At 39.5% G+C, this 21,175-nt stretch overlaps 1 protein-coding gene across 3 annotated transcripts in view; it reads left to right on the top strand.

The window, feature by feature from the left end:
- Nucleotides 1–21,175, top strand: part of FAM135B (family with sequence similarity 135 member B) — a 191,028-nt gene that overhangs the window by 57,280 nt on the left and 112,573 nt on the right. For all 3 annotated transcript variants that reach the window (XM_025148187.3, XM_040695874.2, XM_040695875.2), the window contains exon 2: nt 3,028–3,123. In XM_025148187.3, the coding sequence (XP_025003955.1) occupies nt 3,047–3,123 (77 nt within the window). In that variant the 5' untranslated portion in view covers nt 3,028–3,046. The remainder of the gene's footprint in view (nt 1–3,027; nt 3,124–21,175) is intronic.

Genomic DNA, 21,175 nt, shown 5'->3' with positions numbered 1-21,175 from the left:
TTGATTATCTATTTCTAGGACATAGCTCTTGCTGGGAGGACAAACTGTCAAAGTGGTGACCTGGCTGTTATCTTTAGTGCCTGTAGGACAGCACAGCACAACTTGTGGTGATAGCAGCACCTTATGAAGCAATCCATTGCTTTGAAACTGATGATACTGATAATTGTCATTGCTTTTACGCAAGTGTATGGCCCAAACACTTCCCAAGTAGTTTTTTCTAGCTTTGTATGAAAATTTGCTTTTGTCTTCTTCAGTGCTCTTTTGGAAAATTCAAAGAGTGTGACTTAAATATGGACATTTTGGAAGAACTGATGTACTATAGCCTAAGCGAGAATCACCTCTGTATTGTCTTTAAACTGATTATTAGATAAATTCATGATACTTCTTTAGTAATGGCAACAGTCTCTTGTTTTTCAATGCGGATGTAACAACATCCTTCAGTTCAGAGTTATTTTTACCAACTGTTCCTCTATTTATAGCCCAAGCTTGCTCCCCATAGCAATTGGTGAGTAAGAGATAGTCTGAGGTCCTTTACAAGCCCTGCATTTTGAAGATCGGTGATGAGCTGCTTTCAAGGAGCAATGTGGTACAGCAGTGAAAACTTGGTGCATCATTTTAAGTACTTGTGTTTTCCCCATCTCGGGTGCCTGCAGCTGTTTTGTCTAATTTTGTAGCTTTTATTTCAGTGAAATATACTGGCTATGTCTCTGAGCAATTTTTCTTTCAACCTTGCTAAGTGCTGTGATGGGCAGGTGTGCCAGAGGCTCCTTTTAGTTTTTATCAGATACACCCAAGGTACTAGGCCCTGTTGGTGGAAGCTCAGTCCCTCTAGCCTTCATGTGTAGATTTACATGCTCTGAAGCTCTGTTCCTCCTGTGGAATGGATGGTTGTCCAACTTGGTGTGGCAGCTATTTCCCTTTTCATTCCGGTGATTTGTGGGGGAAATTAAGCTACAGAAACTTTTTTTTTTTTTTTCCCCCGAAGACAGTTCTCCTGTATCTGCTTTGAAAAGGTAGAAAGCAAGTGAAATAAAAAGTAATTAGACTGAAGACCTGCCTCTATATTTCCATGTAATTTAATTTATTTACTTTTTCATTCACCCTAGCTGACCTTAGCCTCATGCCATTTTTTCTGTCTTTGAAAACATTGGTGCTTGTCTAAACCAACTGGCCACTTACTCACACCTCTCCTCTTTAAAACGTTGTCTTCAAAAGCACAATTATTTCCTTTGATCCTAATATTTTGGCCTGGAGAAATATGCCTGAGCACAATATGCAAATTCATCTAGACGTTATTCTTCTGTTTAGGAGGAGCTCTCCTCAAAGCTGAATACCTTGCAAAAGTATTTCTTGGTGTTGTGTGATTTTTCTCTTGGCTTCCCCTTCACAGTCCAATTTGCTTTGATGCTGTACGCTTGGACAAGGCTATCACACACACTACCAGGCAGATGTGGGATTTACATGCCCTATAAGCAGTATACAGCTCTCTCAGGCTGTGCAGAAAGGCAAAGTCAGAAAGGATTAATCGTGTTTAAATTGTAAAAATAAATGCATAAATATAATAGGAAGAGTGGTCTGATAGGTAGCTTAGCAACTGTACTTCTTTCTCACAGTTATAGACATATATTGCAAATATTGCATGCATCCTATGTCCCATTCTTGTCTTTCCAGAATCAACATGTCTAACCTGCTTGTTTGTGTGTTTGAGGAATTTGGATGAAAAATCAACACTTTAACTCTGAAATGTCTAGTATTGAAAATGCTAGTGCTTGAGAGGACAGCCAGAAAGAAAAGATAATTAAAAACAGTGTAATAAGCCAGTCTTATCTCAGACCTTCATATATCGGATTCTTCTTCATTCCTGTTTCTTTGGAGGCAATAGTCAGATCTTTGTGCGCCATGGAAATTACAGGTTAGCATGTATGGGGATATTCTTCCCTTTGAAATCTGAGTTTGATGTTTCCTTAGAGCTCCATGTGTCTCAGATGAAAATTATTAATAGCCCTCACATGGGACACTCTCATAGATGGCTGCTGTGAAAAAGCTAACCATGGGTGCTTCTGAACTGTGCTAATTATCAAGTCTGATGGCTGTATTGTCCCTGATGCCATAGACAATTTCCAAATAGCAACATCTTGCAGCTTGCAAAAAGAAGACTTTCAGGGAAGGAGAAAAGAGTAAATGGAAATCTGCCTAAAAGCTCTAAAAGCTCTTGGCTTCTCTCTGCTGCAATTAGGGAAATGTCAAGGGTTTACAATGGTATGTTAAGTAGTGATAGATTGGTAACTTATTTTGGCAAAGCTTACTTGAGTAAGGTATGACCTCCAGATGTTTCTTCCAGCCTGAATAATTCTATGGTTAAATGGACGTATGAGATATTATCTGTAAATAGATGTAATGCTTCAGAATCTTGATCTGTCCGTTGTGGCATGTCAGGTGCCTTGATTGTTAACATTTTCCTTAGAAGAATCTCTTCCATTTATTATTCTTTAAATTATTCATATTCCCTTAGAAACTTCTCTTCCATGCCTTTAGTTAAGCCACGGAAGGGGTCAAAAGCACAAGAATCCTGAATTCTATTCTCATCTGTCTCAGAGCTATGTATTTTTGTCCTGTGCTTTTATGGAAATGGGCTGTGCTGCCCCTGCCATTTGATAAAATAGGATGAAAAAAAATCAATTTCCCATATAAGAGTAGCAAGACAGTTAATTAAAATGTGTTTTGAAATTCTTGCACATAATATGTTATTTACTTTTTGCCTCTTTTTCTTGTACTTTCCATAATATTATCATTCCATCCTGAGGCTTAATTGGACATTTTAGCTCTCTTAATTACTGCTTTGACCTTTTTTTTTTTTAGCAAGTTTTCCTGAAGATGAAGCTCAATGAAGTAATTGGAAAGATTCCAGTTGATATCAGCTTTGCATGAACCCCAAGATGCCAAACAAAATGTGATTACATTGTTGAGGATTTTTTTAAAGAAAAATACTTCAAATGTTTATTATGTCTCTTTATATGTGTTGTTTAGGTGATGACCTGAAAAAATCATGTCTGAGGTCCAGGGTACGGTCGAGTTTTCTGTGGAGCTACACAAATTCCATAATGTGGACCTCTTCCAGAGAGGGTGAGTTGATGTCTCTGTTAATTTGCAGCTGACTACAAAAGAGTTATTTTCAGAAAACAGTTAAAAACCAAAACTGTTAATTTTCTGCCAAATGGAGTTGTATTTCATGCAATCTCCAGGGCAGGGAAGGATGTCATTGGGCCTTCACTGCTGTCAAGAAAGATCAGTGTACATTACTTTCAATATAAAGTCAGACTGACTGACTTATTTTTGTAATACAGTATTGTAATGCTCCAAATTATTTTAAGCATCTGTTCAGACATAAGCACGATAGCCACTTTAAATGCTTCTGGATTGGTGTTGAGCCTCTGCACTAAATGGTAACTGTTTTGAACTTTAATGAAACCACATGATAAATTATGTGTTAAAGATGCCATGAACTTGGATGAAGAAAGCACAGCTGTATTTTGTTTAACAGCTGGCATCTGTCATTCTATTAATGCCTCCAAGTGAATATCCATCAATGTTCTGTTAGAAAGCATTTTGACTATAACAAGTGCTTATGTTAAACAGAAAAAAAGTCCTCTGTGTTTGAGGTGTTTGGTTTATTTGCATTATAAATGAAGATTCCTATGTACCTTGGTGTTCATGACCTTAGAAGCTAATCCCAGCCTGTAGATTCTTAATTTGATGGTCAGTGTAATAATGTATTTGATCCTCCTCCCATTTGGAAATCTGCACCCATCTGTGGCTTCAGTGATTTGTTTGTACTTCAGTGGTAGGATGCTCAAAGCTTAGACATCTTGCACTGCTGAGCTACCTTTTTTTTTTTTTTTTTTTTTTTTTCATCATATAAATCTGCATCTGTGAAATGCTTTCTTTGGCTTTGACAGTCAGATCAAATCTCTGGTGTGGGGGTAGACCTAGCACTAACACAGATAATATATTCTGCTGTCACAGTAATGAGTTCCTAATTACCCTTCCTTTTTTCCCCCACTGGTTCTTACCCTGCTTTACTGATTAATATTCCAAACATGCAGGGCTTTAGGTTATACTGCAATAATTCGTTTATTGATTTTTTTATTTCTTTGTAACCATTACATGTATTTGCTTTTCTTTCATAATTTTACTAATTACATTTCCAATAATATCCTTTACTGCATCTCACGTTTGTTGATCAGCATCCTCTGGCTGGATTCATCTACTCAGTAGCTCTTATCACTGTAGCATGAGAATGTGAAGAAAAGGAATAAATGATTTTGCCAAATTTCATTTTTACTTGGGCACAATTTTTTTTTTTCCCTATTACCACTGTTGATATTCACAGTGGACATCTGGAATATCTTGGATTGACATATAGTCTCTCCAGATGAGAGGATGGTGGAAGTAATGATAACAGGAATGTTCTATTTAACTAAAGTGTTTTTCTTCTCTGAGTGCCTTGTAAATTGAGTCAATATCATTCTGTCTCACTGAAGGCCAGAAAGGTGATTTGTGAAAAGTTGTCCATCAGTGGAGCTGAAATGAATCTTAATTTATCTGGAGGCACATTGCTGTGGTTTTTTTTAACAGCAAAAGCAAGAACAATAATAAAGAGCATTATTAATTATTAAGCTAATAATTAAAAAATGAAAAATCAAAACCGAGGACATGATTACATATCCTCAGAAATACATAGCAGCCTTGCTACTGAAATCAATAGAAGTAGACTGGAGCCACAGTCACCAAATTCTGTGGAACACCACTAGATTTGTGTGCCAAATTGACATTGGGCCATATGGTTGAAATTCCTGAGTTGGTACAACATAGCTGCGCAGAAATAGGGATTAAATTTCCAAAGCACTTAGTCTTGGCTATCTGTTCTTCTTGGGAATCTGGATTGGTCGACTGAATGTTGTCCCAGATTTCAAGTAGGGCAAGAACATTTTTCTAGTAACTACAGATCTGTCAGTCTCGCTTCAGTGCCTGGTAAAATTATGGAGATTATTCTGGGAGTTACTGAAAATCACCTGAAAGACAATGTTGGTCGTAGTTTATGAGAGGAAATTCCTGTTTAATTAACTACTTTTTCTTTTATGATGAGGTTATCTATTTAGTTGCCCAAGGGAGGTGAGAAGATGTAATCTTTTGGATTTAAGCAAAGATTTCAATACTATTTCTCACAATATATTTCTGGACCTTAGAGAGGGATCTTGAAGTTCTGGCTCATGGCAAGTTGAATGTGAGTCAGCAGCGTGGCCTGGCAGCCATAATCACCAAGTGAACGTTGAGGTGCACCAGGCCCAGCACTGCCATCGGGCGAGGGGAGAGGTTGTCCCCTCTGCTCACCTCCAGTGCTGAGGGCAGTTTTGGGTGCCACAGAAAGACATACAACTATTAAAGAGTGTCCAGAGGAGGTCTGTGAAGTTGGGGAAAGGTCCATAGGACAAGGCATGTGAAGAACAGCTGAGGTCCCTGGGTTTGCTCAGCCCAGAGCAGAGGAGCTGAGGGGACGCCTCATGGTGGCTGTAGCTCCTCACAGAGAGTGGAGGGGCAGCACTGAGGTCTGCTCTGTGGCGAGCATGGATGAGCCAACAGCAAGCCTGTTAAGAGAAGAGTCCTCAGTGCAAATAATAGCATGAATAAATCATGAAAGGTTTAGCTAGAGAACCCTGGGAGAATCAGCCCTTCTGGAGCCATTAGGTGTTGGTTAGTAATCAGACTGATTAAGAACATGGTCTGCTGGCCTAAAGCCACAAAGCCCGAGTGCTTTAAAATGTTAGTCTTTCAGTAATGGTTCTGGTTCTATTTGTGGTTGCTCTGGAAGCTATTTTGAACTGTGTAAGTACACAGAGGCAGTTGTCGTCTCTCCTTTCCTATGAGAAGTGGAAATTCCTTAATCTACATGAATTCTACATTGTGATATTTTAATCATTGCCTTACAAGCTAAATCTAATGTTTCTTAGCCTGTATAAATGTTTAGTAGAGACTGATACAAAAAGCAGTCAGGGGCTTTTGTAAATACTGTGGTTTTATGTTTCTTGCATATGTAACAAAAAGAGTCATCAGTAAGATATATGTTACAGGTAGTTTGATCTGTTAAATTTATTGCTGTTAAATTAAATAAATTGCTGTTAAATTTATCTTTTTCTAAAGCACAAACACAACAATATCAGAATTTACAGATATCAGAGTTTAAATGCTGTTGGTACTGATATACAGGAAGAAAGAACCTTTTCTTTGGCCAAGCCAAAGGATTTGCAGTGCTTTTTTATGTCATATTTTGAAAGATTGAGTAATAAGTAATGCAACTTCTGGAAGAAAGAGAGTTTTTAAGTTTTCTGCACTAATTCTCTCCATCACGTTCCACTTAATAACTGGTGACAGATATTTTCTCAAGTGAAATTAGCTGACTGATTCTGATTTTTCTTAATCGAGTAGGAAATAAAATTATCCATGACTACCAGAAATCAATTAATTGATTTGTCTGGTTCTGTCAGAAGCAATTCTTCTGCACCTCTTCTTCTTAAAACATTTCAAAATATATATGATGAATTTCCTTACTTAAAAACAAAACCAAACTAAAAGCAACAGAAAACACGCTAGGACTCTCTGGGAGAGAATAGAGAGCACAAAGGTGATACTCTGGCTTCATAATTTTGGGATTCTTTGTTTGTCTTTGCCGATTATTTGTTATGAAACAAGGATCAAGGTATGTCCTTATCAATCACAGGGTGGAATCAAATGCTCATCAGTCCTCTCACTCCACAAATTCAGGCTGTAATCTGTAAATGTCAAACACTTACACTGTTGTTTGTGTTTAGAGATTGATGATGATAAAAATCAGTGGAAAAAAAATATTTTATCTTCTTCTAAACTGAATGCAAATTTGCCCTAGTGACCAGAGAAGTGGTTTCAGTGTTTCTGGTACCTTGCAAGAATCAAAGAACTCTTATGATCCAGACCTGTCAAAAAGATGATCGTAAATCTTATCAGACAAAGCCTTTACATAGAAAAACATCCCACTTGCCTACTGGATGGACAGCAGTGTTTCAGTGTAGTCAGTCATGACATAATCCACTTCAGAGGCACAGTGCAGTATCTCCTTTCCTCAGCATACTGTGGTTCTGCATTTAACCATGGCCTTTTCTACCTGAATAGATACATTGTAAATACAAATTATGATCAGAGATTTAGACCTTATTTCTTGAAGACTTGTAGGTACGGTGTCAGAATGTACAAATAAATAAATAAATAAATAGTTTAGGACAGAAGCAAATGTTACTATTTTCCCCAATGATCCCCGTTTCTTAAAACTTCTAACCTGTGATGAAATATACATCACTTTTGGATTGTAAATCTATTTCATTTTGAATGTACTTACCTAATTTATTTAAGATACATGGATTCTTTTTAATATAAAGTAAAAAGAAAATGAAGAGAGCTAACAGGCATGCCAAAATGATGTTTTTCTGGAATAATGATTGCTGTCCCTTGGGACAGATATATTGACAGAAATGACTTTTTTCTTGTCTCAAAAACATATTTCTATGACTCTTTATCAGACCTTCACTGTAAGGCAGCAGATTCTGAAATAAAGGGCTCAGTAAGAAGGCAATGACATAGCCATAGTGATAGCTGTTGAGCCTTATGCACTGAACGTACAGGATTGAAAACAGTGCATCACCAACCTGTATTCATGAAAGCAGCTGGGGTGCAGGTGCTCAGTCAGCTAAATATCAACATCCTATAGAAAATGATAGCATTTTTTTTTTTTTTTTTAGCAAAAGGATAGCAAATGCCCGGCTTTTGGAGAATAATATATAGTGATTTATTTTCATGACTGTTGGTCAAGACAGTTCTCTTATCTTTCTGTCAGTGTTGCTGCCTTCAACTTGAAGGAGCCCTCTGCTTACTGATGATAGGTGAATTCTCCACTGCCAGTGGAAGGGGGAAGAGATTGAACCCAAACAGGATGAAACATAACTTAAAAGATTGTTCTGCAAGTGCACAACATCTCAACAAACTCCATTACATGATGACCAGTATTATATGTTGAACACTGGAAATTATCTTCCTCCTTCAAATAAGCAATATTCTGATGTATTCAACCATATGTGTCTTAGATCACTGTTCTGTTTCACTTCTTTGTTTACAGAGAGCTAAAGTCCAACTAAATATCTAATAATTTTGAATTTGTCAGCTACCTAAGGCAATATCACAGAATGTATGCAATCTGAATTCAGAAATAAAGGGCCTGAATAGAATGATGGAATCATTAAGGTAGAAAAAGACCACTAAGATCATCTAGTCCATCACCACCAAGCCCTCTAACCATGTCCCTCAGTGCCACATCTACCCTTTTCTTGGAAACCTCCAGATGGTGTCTCTATCATCTCTCTGGGCAGCTTGTTCGAACACTTGATCCATCTTTTAGAGAAGAAACTCTTCCTAATATCCAACCTGAACCTCCTCTGGCACAAGTAAAAGCCATTACCTCTTGTTCTGTCTGATAGGAAAAGATGGTATTCAGTACTCAGAGTATCTGATGGTATCTGGTAGGATAGATAGTACTCAGGACTCTGTGATTTTTCACCTGCTAGATTTGGATGAAAACCTCCACCTGTCCTTTCTGAAGTGCAGTGTACAGTGATAAAAACTGTGCCCTGCCTGCTGGACCTCCTTTTGTGCTCTACTTTGGTCATTTCCCTTTGTGTCTTTTCCACCATTTTTGTGAAATTTTTGCAGATTGTACCATTAGCCAGATGGTATAAAATCAGGTGACAACGTTTTGCAGAGAATATGAAAATTCATCTGTTATATATCTGTGTCACTCTATAGTGTTTCAGTTTTTCAACTGAAAAAGGAGAAAATGAGCCTAGAGAAGACATAGGCTAGCAGTTAGAGGACAATTTCTTGTAGAGTAAGTCTCTCTATCCTTTGGTGAAAGATACAGCTGGTCTGTCTGACCAGCAGCTTAGGGCTGTCCCTAGGCAGCTTGCTGATAATAGCCTGGGTCAATAACATGTCTTACTGATACTGCTATCTCTGTTTGCTTAGGAGATAGCCTCTCACAAATATTCCAGTGTCAATTATTCAGAGCAGCAGTACGTCTTCTTTAGGGAATTACCATTGCTACAAAGCACTCCACAAAGGTTACTGTGATCAGGTTGGGTGCTGCATCACACAAGAAGCCAGTGTAGGAAGCAGAGGATAACTTACTTTCTGTTTTCATAATGCTTTGCAGTCAGTGACCAGAATCTAGTTATGGGTGGATTCTTTACCTCAGCATTGAATATGATAAGTTTTTTTGTTTGTTTGTTTTGTTTTGTTGTGTTTTAAAAAAATTTTTTTTTGGTTGTTAGCTTAAGCAGAGTAGAACTTTGTATCATAAATGGGAAATGCATTTGCATGAAAGATGACCTCTTCCCTGGAGCCTGACTGCACTGGTGCAGTGAACCCTTAAAGGATAAGGGTTTATCTCAAGGGTGAGGCATGTTACAGCTGATCTGCCATTTCTGACAAGAGTACGCAATACAGAGTGTGTGTGTGCACAGAGTATAGAGTATAGGAAAACCTCTGCTGCTCAAATGTCTCCCCAATGGGAGAGAATAACAGAAAATATATATGATAGACCTCAGTCTTGTTAGAAGCACTGCTGAGGGTTGCTCAGCTATTAGGGATGATTATCATGTATAATATAAAAATTTCAGTACTAATGAGCTAAAAAAAGAAAAAAAAGTTGTCAGCTGGTGTGTTTATGTATGTGTTAGTAACTAAAGAAGGATTAAAATTTTGGATGTTTATACAAAGCCAGTACAAAGCAGAAAGGACCCTTTGTAATGATCTTGTCAGTAATTGGTTGTGAACAACAGATGAACAAAATAATATAAGCATCTACATCTCAGAAAACACATGGTTTTCACTGTGCTTCCAGTCTCAGTTTTCAATACTGATAAGCACTCAGGAAATCAATTTAAACTATGTGGCACTTTAAGTTATTCAGGCTTCTATAGCCTTGCTCAAAGCCATTGACATTAATAGGTGTCTCCATCAGCTTGCTGGGATATGTGTACTCTGATTTAGAGGCTGGCAAGCAATGCATCTCTGAAACTCTTGCCTCTGAAGAAGCTTCTTTGTGATACCTAATATTAAGCAAGGACTGAGTAAAATTTCTGTGCCAATTTGTAACTGAGCCTTTGGCAATGTCTTTGCTTTCAATGCAGATCTTACACTTTTTTAAAAGATGTGTTTCCAGGAGTTGGGCAATTAGAGAAGAAACTCGTACTATTTAATATTAACCTGTTGATGCTTATATATGCTTTGTAAACCGTAGAAGGTAGTATCTTCACCAAATAGTTTCATATTCATTCATATGCAAAAATCTGTATTTTTAAAATGAAGCCTAGGATCTCAAGTGTTAACCAACCCTTGCTGGTAATCAGTTCTGGAAGACCAGAAAGCAGGGGGAATCCTCGCAAGCCTTTTATTCTGAAAGAAAGAAAGAGTGGACTAGCTGTTGTAATTCGTTGACCAAAGAAAAAACCTTTGCTCCCTTAACAACTGGATGCTATCTTCTCTAAGGAAAGCAAATGTCACCCCAGACCAAGTGACATTTACATTGCTCCTTTGATGACTTTCTGAGTGAATTATGTCAGAAAGCAGCTTTAACTTCACCCAACATGATTTACATTTATACAAAGATACAGTTCAAATGCTGGCTTCAGTTCCTAGTTCATGAAGCTACAGACAGACCAGTGTCTACCAGTGGGAGTAACTCACATCTGTGTCTCCATATTTGCATAAGGGAAAGGAAAGAACTGAACTGAACAAGATGGAAACATTACAGCAGCACAGACAGTGTCAATATAAGTATTCTAAACAAGAGGAAGAGTACCATAATTTACTGAATGGACAGCTCTAGTAATAAAATAACTATAAGATGCTAAGGAATGGGAAGTTATTCTCCAGTTTTTCATGTGAGAGTGCATTTTCACCCTTTTGGCACTTTTCCTCACTTAAGTACTTTGCAAACAGCAACTAATTGAGGCAGATGAAGTTGTCTGTGTTCAGAATGTGTTATCACATTGTTACACTCTATGCATATCCCTAGAGAAAGTGTGGCATAATCATCAGTAGCAAATGTAGTCTTTAAATATAGGACAAGCTGTTCAGAGAATAGCTAAACCTGGTTCTTTCCTACAGTTACTGGTTAGAAGGGAAAGCGAAATCCTATGAGGGTAGTCAAGCACTGGAATTACTTGTCCAGAGAGGCTAGAATCTCTGTCTTTGGAGATAGTCAAGACCTGACTGGACATGTCCAGAGGCAATCTGGTCTGAATTCAGTGTTAATCCTGCTTTGAACAGATGCTGAGCTGATGGTGTTCCAAGTCCCCTCCAGATTAAATGACTCCCTGAGTCTAGGATGACTGTGATCTTAATTTTCCTTGGAATCAAAAAACAGAGACATCAACCTTGAGCAACATCCCTCTGCATAACTCAGTTTCAGTCTTTGTAGTAGATACGAGTTTCTAGTGATTTACTGTCAGAACTGTGGTTCCCAGTAGTTCTTTTAGCTGTCTAAATTGTCACTCAAAACAGATTGATTTTATTAACATAATGTTAATGAAAAAATGCATCTCACAAATAAGATTAAATTCTGCTTTCCATCGATATGCAATGTTCCATCCATTAAATCTTGATATTTCTAAGTCCAGATCCTCACCATCTTGCAAGTCTAGTTCCTTCTCTGTCCCAGAGAAGACCACTTTTCAGTGCTGTACTTAATGCCTTCTGATTCTATGATTTTTTTTTATTTTTTTTTTGTCATCAATTCTCCATTATATCTTTCAGCATAAATACTTAGTGGTTAAAATAATTAGACCTGAGTGTGTGAATGAAGAGCATAGCTCCCTCTAGAAGACCCAAGAATGAAAAGCAACCATTTATTGTATAACATCCATTTGTTCCAGTAGAAATTCACCACAAAGATACGACTTCCGCCCATTAAATGAAAACCTTTTCTTTGTTGAACTAAGAACTTAATCAACTTTCTTCAGGGTAATTAAAGCCACTCTGTGATACTCCAGACAATACTCCAGAGTATTTCTAAATTTAAGATCTCTGCTTGCAAAATATTTTTATTTTATGAAGTATATTTATTAAAAAGTAGCAAAGCACTGCCCAATTAAACTGCAAAAGCTTTGAAGAAAATTTTATGGTAGTCAGTTGTTAAAGATATAGGCAATGGAATGAGCTGTCTTGCAAGTTGATGACTGATTAGCTTTAAATGTTGTCTAAACCCCTAGATTTTCACTTTATTTTCTTCTTATCTTCTTAACTGTATTATCCCCTAAGATTTTCATCTAACATCACACCTTGTATTTTGTTTCCGAGAATGGATTCCATCTGTTTGCATGACATTCCTCTTGGCTATCACTGTCTGTATGATATATTTTAATGTTTATCTTTCAAGAGAAAGCAGCACAGCTTCTCTGTCTGCATCCTTACCTCTTGACTCCTGAATTTTCCTGGTGTGTGCAAAACTTTCCACCTGGATAAAGAGAATATTTATACCAAACCATGCTCTGCATAAGTATCATCACCTTTTATCCTTGGATCACAAATCACTTTACAACCTTCACTTATCCTTCAAAAAGTCTTTCCTAAGTTCAAGCTGTTTATATTTTACAGATGGGAAAAAGCTGAGACACAGAATAGTTTCAGGAAGAAAGCTAGAAAGTGAATATTTTGATTCACTAAATCATACTTTTTTTTTTCCTTTCTCAAACTGTGACTCCACAGAGGCCAATTTGCTTAACATGGTGCAATGTGTACTTATAAATCATTTGTTTTAATGACTAATCATGATTCTAGCATTCATGACTAAGAAAAATCAGCTGCTGTCCCATGCGGGAAAGGTGACTGAAGTAAAGCAAGCACACTCTTCCTCACCAAATGACTCAGCTGGTTCTGATTGTCGGAGAAGGACAAGTGTTGGATGTGGCTCATATGGATTGAAGTGAAGTTGGGTTTGCAGAAGGAAGGGATGCCATCCAAAAGGATCCTGATAAACTCAAAAGGCGGGCCCATGTGAACTTAACAAGGTTCAACAAAGCAAACTGCAGGGTTTTACACTTAAGTTAGGTTAATCTCAAATATGTATACAGACTGGGAGAACTCCTTGAGAGTAGCCCTGCTGAGAAGGATTTAGGAGTCCTGGTAGATGAAAAACTTAACATAAGCCAGCAGTATGTGCATTCAGTCCAGAAGGCCAATGGTATCCTGGGCTTCATCAGAAGAGGGGTAGCCAGCAGGACGATGGAGGTGATTGTCCCTCTCTACTCTGCCCTTTTGAGGCCTTATCTGGAGTAGTGTGTCCAGGTCTGGGGCCCCCAACACAGGAAAGATGTTGAGCTTCTGGAGAGGGTCCAGAGGAGGGACACAAAGATGATCAGAGGGCACCTTTCCTATGAAAACAGGCTGAAGGAGCTGGGCTTGTTCAGTCTGGAGAAGAGAAGGCTGCAGGGAGACCTCATTATGGCCTTCCAGTATTCAGAGATCATAAACATGAGGGAAATAATCTTTTTACACATAGTGACAGGACAAGGGGGAATGGTTTTATATGGAAGAAGGGAAGATTTAGATTTGATGTTGGGGGAAGTTTTTCACTGAGAGAGTGGTGAGGTTCTGGAACAGGCTGCCCAGACCAGGTATCCAGGCTGTGGATACGCCATCCCTGGAGTTGTTAAAAGTCAGGTTGGATGGGGCCCTGGGCAGCCTGATCTAGTACTTGATATAGTGGTTGGCAGCCCAGCCTGTGGCAGGGAGTTTGGAACCTTATGATCCTTGAGGTCCCTTCCAATCCAAGGCATTCTATGATTCTATAAGGAGTGATAAGATGAAATTTGGAATTCTTGTAAGCTCTCAAATCGTTACAACATTCATGGCCTCTCCAACATGTATTTTTTTCAAGTAACTACGCTGTCCAGAATTTTCCCTCTGATGTTGCATATGCCTGGCTTCAGTACTTTCTTACTGACTACTGGAAACTGGATATTTAAAATTTCTCATTGTCATGCAAACTAGGGCTGAGCAAAAAGTTGGTAATTTCTCTCACTATTGTGTCACTGATTTAGTGCCCCATGCCCATTTTTTTAAGAGGGAAAGCACTATATAGTGGCTAGGAGATGAGAGTTCAGCTCTGTTTCTTTGCCCTATGTACAAAGTAATCCATTCTCTTGGCAGTACTATCTACACACTTTTCCACAGTCTTGTAATTTTAATGCATCTATACCGAACCCAAGTGATCTATGACTTTTATTATGTGCTGGAGTGAGTGATGAGTTTAGGAAATTTCTTGAGATGGGTCTGAACAGCCTTTCAGTTCTTCAGCTTTTATCTGCAAGCATGGGAATAGTAATAATTTTTCAGAAGATTGTTCCCACCAGTAGGAGAATACAATCACAAGTGCTCAGATGATGAGGTTATAGAAAACATCATTGGCCACAGGAGAAGCAGGAGAAGTTTGTCCCAGACTGTCTCTGGCTTCTGTTTTCCTGATTTTTTTATTACTATTATTCTGCTTAAAACATCTGAAAGTCTAATTTTCCAAAGGGAAAATTGTACACTATGTCCATATCAGATGTCTTTAAGATGGCTTTGGTGAGGAACCCAAAATCATTAGGTTTTTTTTTTGATGCTTCATCCTTTTGAGTTGCCTTGTATTAATAACTGCTTGTGTAACTGGATAGTTTAATTCTATGGATGCAGTCAAAGTATATAGAGTCTGTACTGCAGACAAGGTGTGCGTGAGATGCAGTGAAAAAAACAATTGGCCTTTGTCCTTGATTTAATGGAGTAGACTATACAGAGTGTCTGGATGGGAAGATCTGTTTTAGTACTTTAATTACTTAATGTACTTGCTGCAGCAAAAGTGCATTAACAAATGCAGATCAATTTCTCCCATCAATCTGTGTCCACTTTGTTACTTCAGAACAGTCATTCATTTGTGGGATAACATCTGCTAATGAAAGGTATTACAAATAAAATGCATCTGAAAAAATGAACTGTTCTTTAGTAATCTCTTGTTCTCATTTGGTTATGCGTGATGAAACTTTACAATAACTCCCTGCAACAAATGAGAAGTCAGTTTATAATGTGACTGTTTGGTGTGATGTCTGCAGCCAGTCAACAGCAAAAAAATGCTGAGGATGATGTAGATTTTTAATTCATTTTCTGAAATTTTTGCTGACCAATTTAATACCAAGCTGTGTGGTGTGGTCAACACACCTAAGGGATCGGATGCCATTCAGAGAGATCTAGACAGGCTTGAGGAGTGAACCCAGGTGAACCGCATGAGGTTCAAAAAATCTAAATGCAATGGCTTGCGCCTGGATCATGGCAGCAGCTGCTATCAGTACAAGCTGAGGGATGTAAGTATTGAGCACAGCCCTGCTGAAAAGGACCTGGGGGTACTGGTGAATGGCAAGCTGAACATGAACTAGTAATGTGCCCTTGCAGTCCAAAAAGCCAACTGTATCCTGGGCTGCATCAAAAGAAGAGTGGTCAGAAGGTCGAGGGAGGTGATCCTGCCCCTCTACTCTGCACTGGTGAGGCCTCACCTGGAATACTGGCATTCAGATGCAGAGTCCTCAGTACAGGAGAAACATGGTCCTGTTGGAGTGCGTCCAAAGGAGGGCCACAAAAATGGTCCAAGGGATGGGACACCTTCCTTATGAGGACAAGCTAAGAGAGCCAGGGCTGTTCAGCCTGGAGAAAAGAAGGCTCTGGGGAGGAGGCCTGAGATGAGCCTTTCAATATCTAAAGGGAAGCTATAGGAAAGAAGGGGACAGATACTTTAGCAGGGTCTGTTGCGATAGGTCAAGGGGAATTTCAAACTAAAGAAGAGGAGATTTAGATTGGATATAGGAAGAATTTTTTTTATCATAAAGGTGATGAGGCACTGGAACAGGTTGCCCAGAGATGTGGTGCTTGTCCTGTCCTTGGAGACATTCAAGGTCAAACTCGACCATGCTCTGCGCAACCTTGTCTAGCTGTAGGTGTCCCTGTTAATTGCAGAGTGCAGAGGAGTTGATCTAGATGGCTTTCAAAGGTCCCTTCCAACTCAAATGATTTTATGATTCTCAGATAAAAGCAACTCTGTCTTGCTCAACCACTGGATGTGGAAAGACTTGTGGCAGCAGGAATAATTGTCAAGCATTCAGATTTAGTACAGTTCATTGCATTTAAGCTGTTGAAAATTCAGACCTATGATGGGTCTTATGTCTGATAGTGTTTTTGTTATCAGATATTTAGGTACTTTGCTTTCCAGGATGGAATCTAGAAGTTCAATTCAGGATCATTTATCTGATACATAGTGAATGGAGGAAACTATTTAAGTAAATAATTATATTCTCAAGCAGGATGAAGGTTTGGAGGTATAGGGGTGTGTCCATTTTACAATGCTGATCTGAGATCCAATTAATATTTTTATTCAATGAAAACAGGAAAAGCCTCAGCAGGAATGAAAACAATACCGTATGGAAAAGCACAGAAAAGACACAGATGATCTCAGACATAGGAGGGAGCTGGACCCAGCTGTATTTACTAAATAAGTGCAGAAAAGTGTGTTAGCAGTCTCTTCTCTAAGAGGACTCTTTACAGACTTTGTCTGAACAGGTATGATTATTGAGGAGTATTTGATTTGTGCATTTTGATGGAAGAAAGTGTAGGTTTTATTCTTAGTTATTTAGAAAATCATAGAATCATAGAATGGCCTGGGTTGAAAAGGACCAGAATGATCACTTAGTTTCAAACCCCCTGCTGTGGGCAGTGTTGCCAACCACTAGACCAGGCTGCCCTGAGCCACATCCAGCCTGGCCTTGAATGCTTCCAGGAATGGGGCATCCACAGTCTCTCTGGACAACCTGTTCCAGTGCGTCACCATCCTTTGGGTGAAAAACTTCCTCCTAATATCTAATCTAAATTTCCCACCTTATTTTAAAACCATTCTCTTTTGTCCTATCACTATCAACCCATGTAAACAATTGTTCCCCCTTCTGTTTATACACTCCCTTGAAGTACTAGAAGGCCACAATGAGGTCTCCCTGGAGCCTTCTCTTCTTCAAGCTAAACAATCCCAATTCCCTCAACCTTTCTTCATTGGAGAGGTGCTCCAGCCCTATGATCATCTTAGTGGCCCTCCTCTAGACCCATTCCAAGAGCTCTGCATATTTCTTGTGCTGGGGGCCCCAGGCCTGGACGCAGTACTCCAGATGGACGCAGTACTCAGCACCCTCAGGGTATTGAGTGCATTGAGTAAGTTTGCAGATGACACCAAGCTAGCTGGAAGTGTTGATCTGCCTGAGGGTAGCGAGGCCTTACAGAGGGATCTGGATAGGTTGGATAGCTGGGCTGAAGCCAATGGGATGGGATTCAACAAGACCAAATGCTGGGTCCTGCACTTTGGTCGCAATAACCCCAGGCAACGCTACAGGCTTGGGGCAGAGTGGCTGGAAGACTGTGTAGAGGAAATGGACCTGGGGGTGTTGATTGACGCTAGACTGAACATGAGCCAGCAGTGTGCCCAGGTGGCCAAGAAGACCAATGGCATTCTGGCTTGTATCAGAAATAGTGTGGCCAGCAGGAACAGGGAAGTAATTATTCCCCTGTACTCAGCACTGGTGAGGCCGCACCTTGAGTACTGTGTCCAGTTCTGGGCCCCTCACTGTAAGAAAGACATCGAGGCCCTGGAGCGTGTCCAGAGGAGGGCAACAAAGCTGGTGAGGGGTCTGGAGCACAGACCTTATGAAGAGCGGCTGAAGGAGCTTGTTCAGTCTAGAGAAGAGGAGGCTCAGGGGAGACCTTATTGCTCTCTATAACTACCTGAAGGGAGGTTGTGGTGAGCTGGGGGTCAGCCTCTTCTCCCGGGTGACTAGTGATAGGACGAGAGGGAATGGCTTCAAGCTGCGACAGGGAAGATTCAGGCTGGACGTTAGGAAATACTACTTCTCTGAAAGGGTGGTCAGGCACTGGAATGGGCTGCCCAGAGAGGTAGTGGAGTCACCGAGACTGGTGGTGTTTAAAGAGCGTTTGGATGTTGTGTTAAGGGACATGGTTTAGCGAGAACCATTGATGAAGGGCGGATGGTTGGACTGGATGATCCTGTGGGTCTTTTCCAACCTTAGTGATTCTATGATTCTATGATTCTATGGGGCCTCACAGGAGCTGAGTAGAGGGGCACAATCACCTCCCTCTCCCTGCTGGCCACCCTTTTTTTAAGGCAGCACAGGGCTGCTCTCAAGGAGTTCTTCTCCCAGCCTGTATAAATACCTGGGATTTCCCCAGCCCAAGTGCAACACCTTGCACTTGGCCTTGTTGAACCTCATTAGGTTTTCATGGGCCCACTTCTCCAGCCTGTCCAGGTCCCTCTGGATGGCTTCCCTTCCCTCCACTGTATTGACTGCACTTCTCAGCTTGGTGTCATCTGTGAACTTGCTGAGAGTGCACTCAGTTCCATCTTCTGTCATTGATAAAGATGTTGAAGAGCACCAGTCCCAAGACTGACTCTCGGGGGACACCACTTGTGACCAGCCTCCACGCAGTTATTGAACCGGTGATCACAACCCATTGGCTGCATCCAGCCAACCACATCTTAATGTACTGAACTGTCCATCTTTCAGACCCATGCTTCACCAATTTAGAGAGAAGGTTGTGGTGAGGTACCATGTTCTGCTCACACAAAGAGCATATTTGCAACCATTTTGGAGATATTACTCATGTAAGCTTAAGGAGCTGTGAACTCCAGGCACCTCCAGGATTTGATGGAATCTTAGGTGCCGTTGTATAATTAGTTTCTGCTCTGCTTCTATTTTGTCTTCTGTAAAAAACTTCTACTGTGAAAAAATTTCTGGAACAACTCTTTCTGAATTTTTACATGATTAACATTTTGAGGATTACCTCAAAAAGAAGGTCAGAGCTTTAGCAGAGGCAGCAGATTCATGAAGCAGTTGGGAATCAAGACTATTCACTATTCTGTACAGACTTTCTGTAAAGGAGAGAGGACTTGTATCAGCAAAACATTCCAAAGAGAGGTTTTGATGCAGTTGTTAATGATGCATCCATTCCATAGAAAACAATAATTTGATCTCCAGAGTTGTGAGGTTCGTTTCAGAACTGGGTGTACTTTTAGAAGAAAGTATTCGACTTTCTTGGAAGAGAGGTAATAGTTCCTTCAGTACTGCCAATGGTTCAGTGAGAAAAATAGGTAAATTTGGGTAAGTTCCCACATTTATTAATTTTATTTGTATGGAGTGGGAGGAAATAGAGACGGCTCATTTTCTGAAGCAGTAGAAAAGAAAATCTAAAGCAAAAGAAGTAAAAATGAGAAAAATAAGGAGAAGGGCATGAAAAGAGAAGGAAGCATAAGAAGGAATATTTCTTTATCTCAATCTTGATATGGGAAAAACTGGTGGTACAAAACCTGTTGTTTTTTTAACTCATGAAATCCAATGAAGTCTCTGTATTTCACAGTTGAGTGAGTGTTCATTTTTGATTCTGTACTGATATCTTTAATCATTTAGAATAGGAAATGCTGCCTTTTTTGTGCTTTATTTTAGTTGTACCATGTAAGATGCAGACATCCCAATCTGTGTTTACATGTCATAGGTCTTACCCTCCTCAATAACACTGTTATTCTGAACACAGAACCTCATTTCCAAGGGAGCTGAACCATTTCAACTCCATTTTCTTTAACAGGACAAAGTCAAGTTGTAGTGAATTCTGGGAACTAAACCTCAAAAGAGAACAGGAGGAAATTTCTCTCTCAGACCACCTCAAACATCTTTGGTAGTTTTGTAAATGAAAATGTTGCCTCTTCAAAAGTTTTTGTTTTGTTTGTGTGTTTTGTTTTGTTCTGTTTGATTTTTGAGGAAAACCTTTGCTTTCCTCCTTTTATCCCCTTAGTGATCTCAGTCCCACTGTCTGTATTGTTAATGAAGATATTAAGCAGCGCAGGTCCCAGTACAGATGCCTCGGAAACACCACTGATCTCCACATGGGTATTGAGCCATTGACTACACCTCTTAGAGTGTGGCCATTTGGCCAATTCCTTATCTGCTGAGTAGTCCACCCTTCAAACACATACTTTCCCAATTTAGTGACGAGGATGTTTTGTGAGAATGTGTCAATGGCCTTACAGAAGTCCAGGTAGAGGACACCAGTTGCTCCTCCCTTGCTCACTGATGTAGTCACTGTGTCATGAGTCACCGTGTGTCAGATCACTCTATATCTCCATCTTGGTCATGTTCCCAGGCTTCCTTCTTTTGGAAACAAACCCAGGGGCAATAGCTGGAAGATGCCCAGGTTTTGTATTCATCTGGGATTGGACAATTGCCAGGTTGTGCATGAACTGAAAAATCTCTCCCTGGTCTGCTAGGTTAGATATATCCATTATGTCTCCAGTGAGTTTGCAAGAGCACTTTGGTTCTTCTGTCTTCTGGGAAGATATGAGAATCATACAGTGAAAAGGTTTGTATACTTTTTAAAGGCACAGACTCTGAGAAGCCATTTTCTGGATATCATTTTCTGTTGTCTCTTCCAAATCTAAACACCTTCATATACATCTCAGTTTACAAATGTTACAGAAAAGCTTCAGAAATCATATGAGTCGCCATGTTTGTCTGGCTGTACATCTTATGCTTGTAAAAAAGCTATAATGTAACCATTTGAATTAAGAATGAAAAGAATGTCCTTCGGGAACATTCATCCCCTTTTATATCTATTAAATAATTTCCATAGAGTGCCTCTTCTTGACACCCAGAACAGCTAAGGGTTATGTATCGCTCTGAGATTATTTCAATGTAAGATATTTCAGATGCTTCAGTTAGAAGAGCAGAAAATCTTTCCATCTCTAGCTGCTCATATAATTTAAAAACAGATTGAAAAATGTTACTACTTGACTCTGAGACTAAATTAAACCATGTTTCCGAGGTTTCTCATTGCCTTTGAGAAAAGAATATAAGTGCTCATATCCTTATTAGTGTCCTAATTTTTCTGCCCTTTCCTTTACCTACCTCTCTTCAACAACAGTAGAGCATGTCTGCTTTCATTTTACTCTGCTGTTCATCACTCC

This window comes from Gallus gallus, chromosome 2, assembly GCF_016699485.2.
Source record: "Gallus gallus isolate bGalGal1 chromosome 2, bGalGal1.mat.broiler.GRCg7b, whole genome shotgun sequence".
Taxonomy (NCBI): domain Eukaryota; kingdom Metazoa; phylum Chordata; class Aves; order Galliformes; family Phasianidae; genus Gallus; species Gallus gallus.
This window is presented reverse-complemented; position numbering and strand designations above follow the sequence as displayed.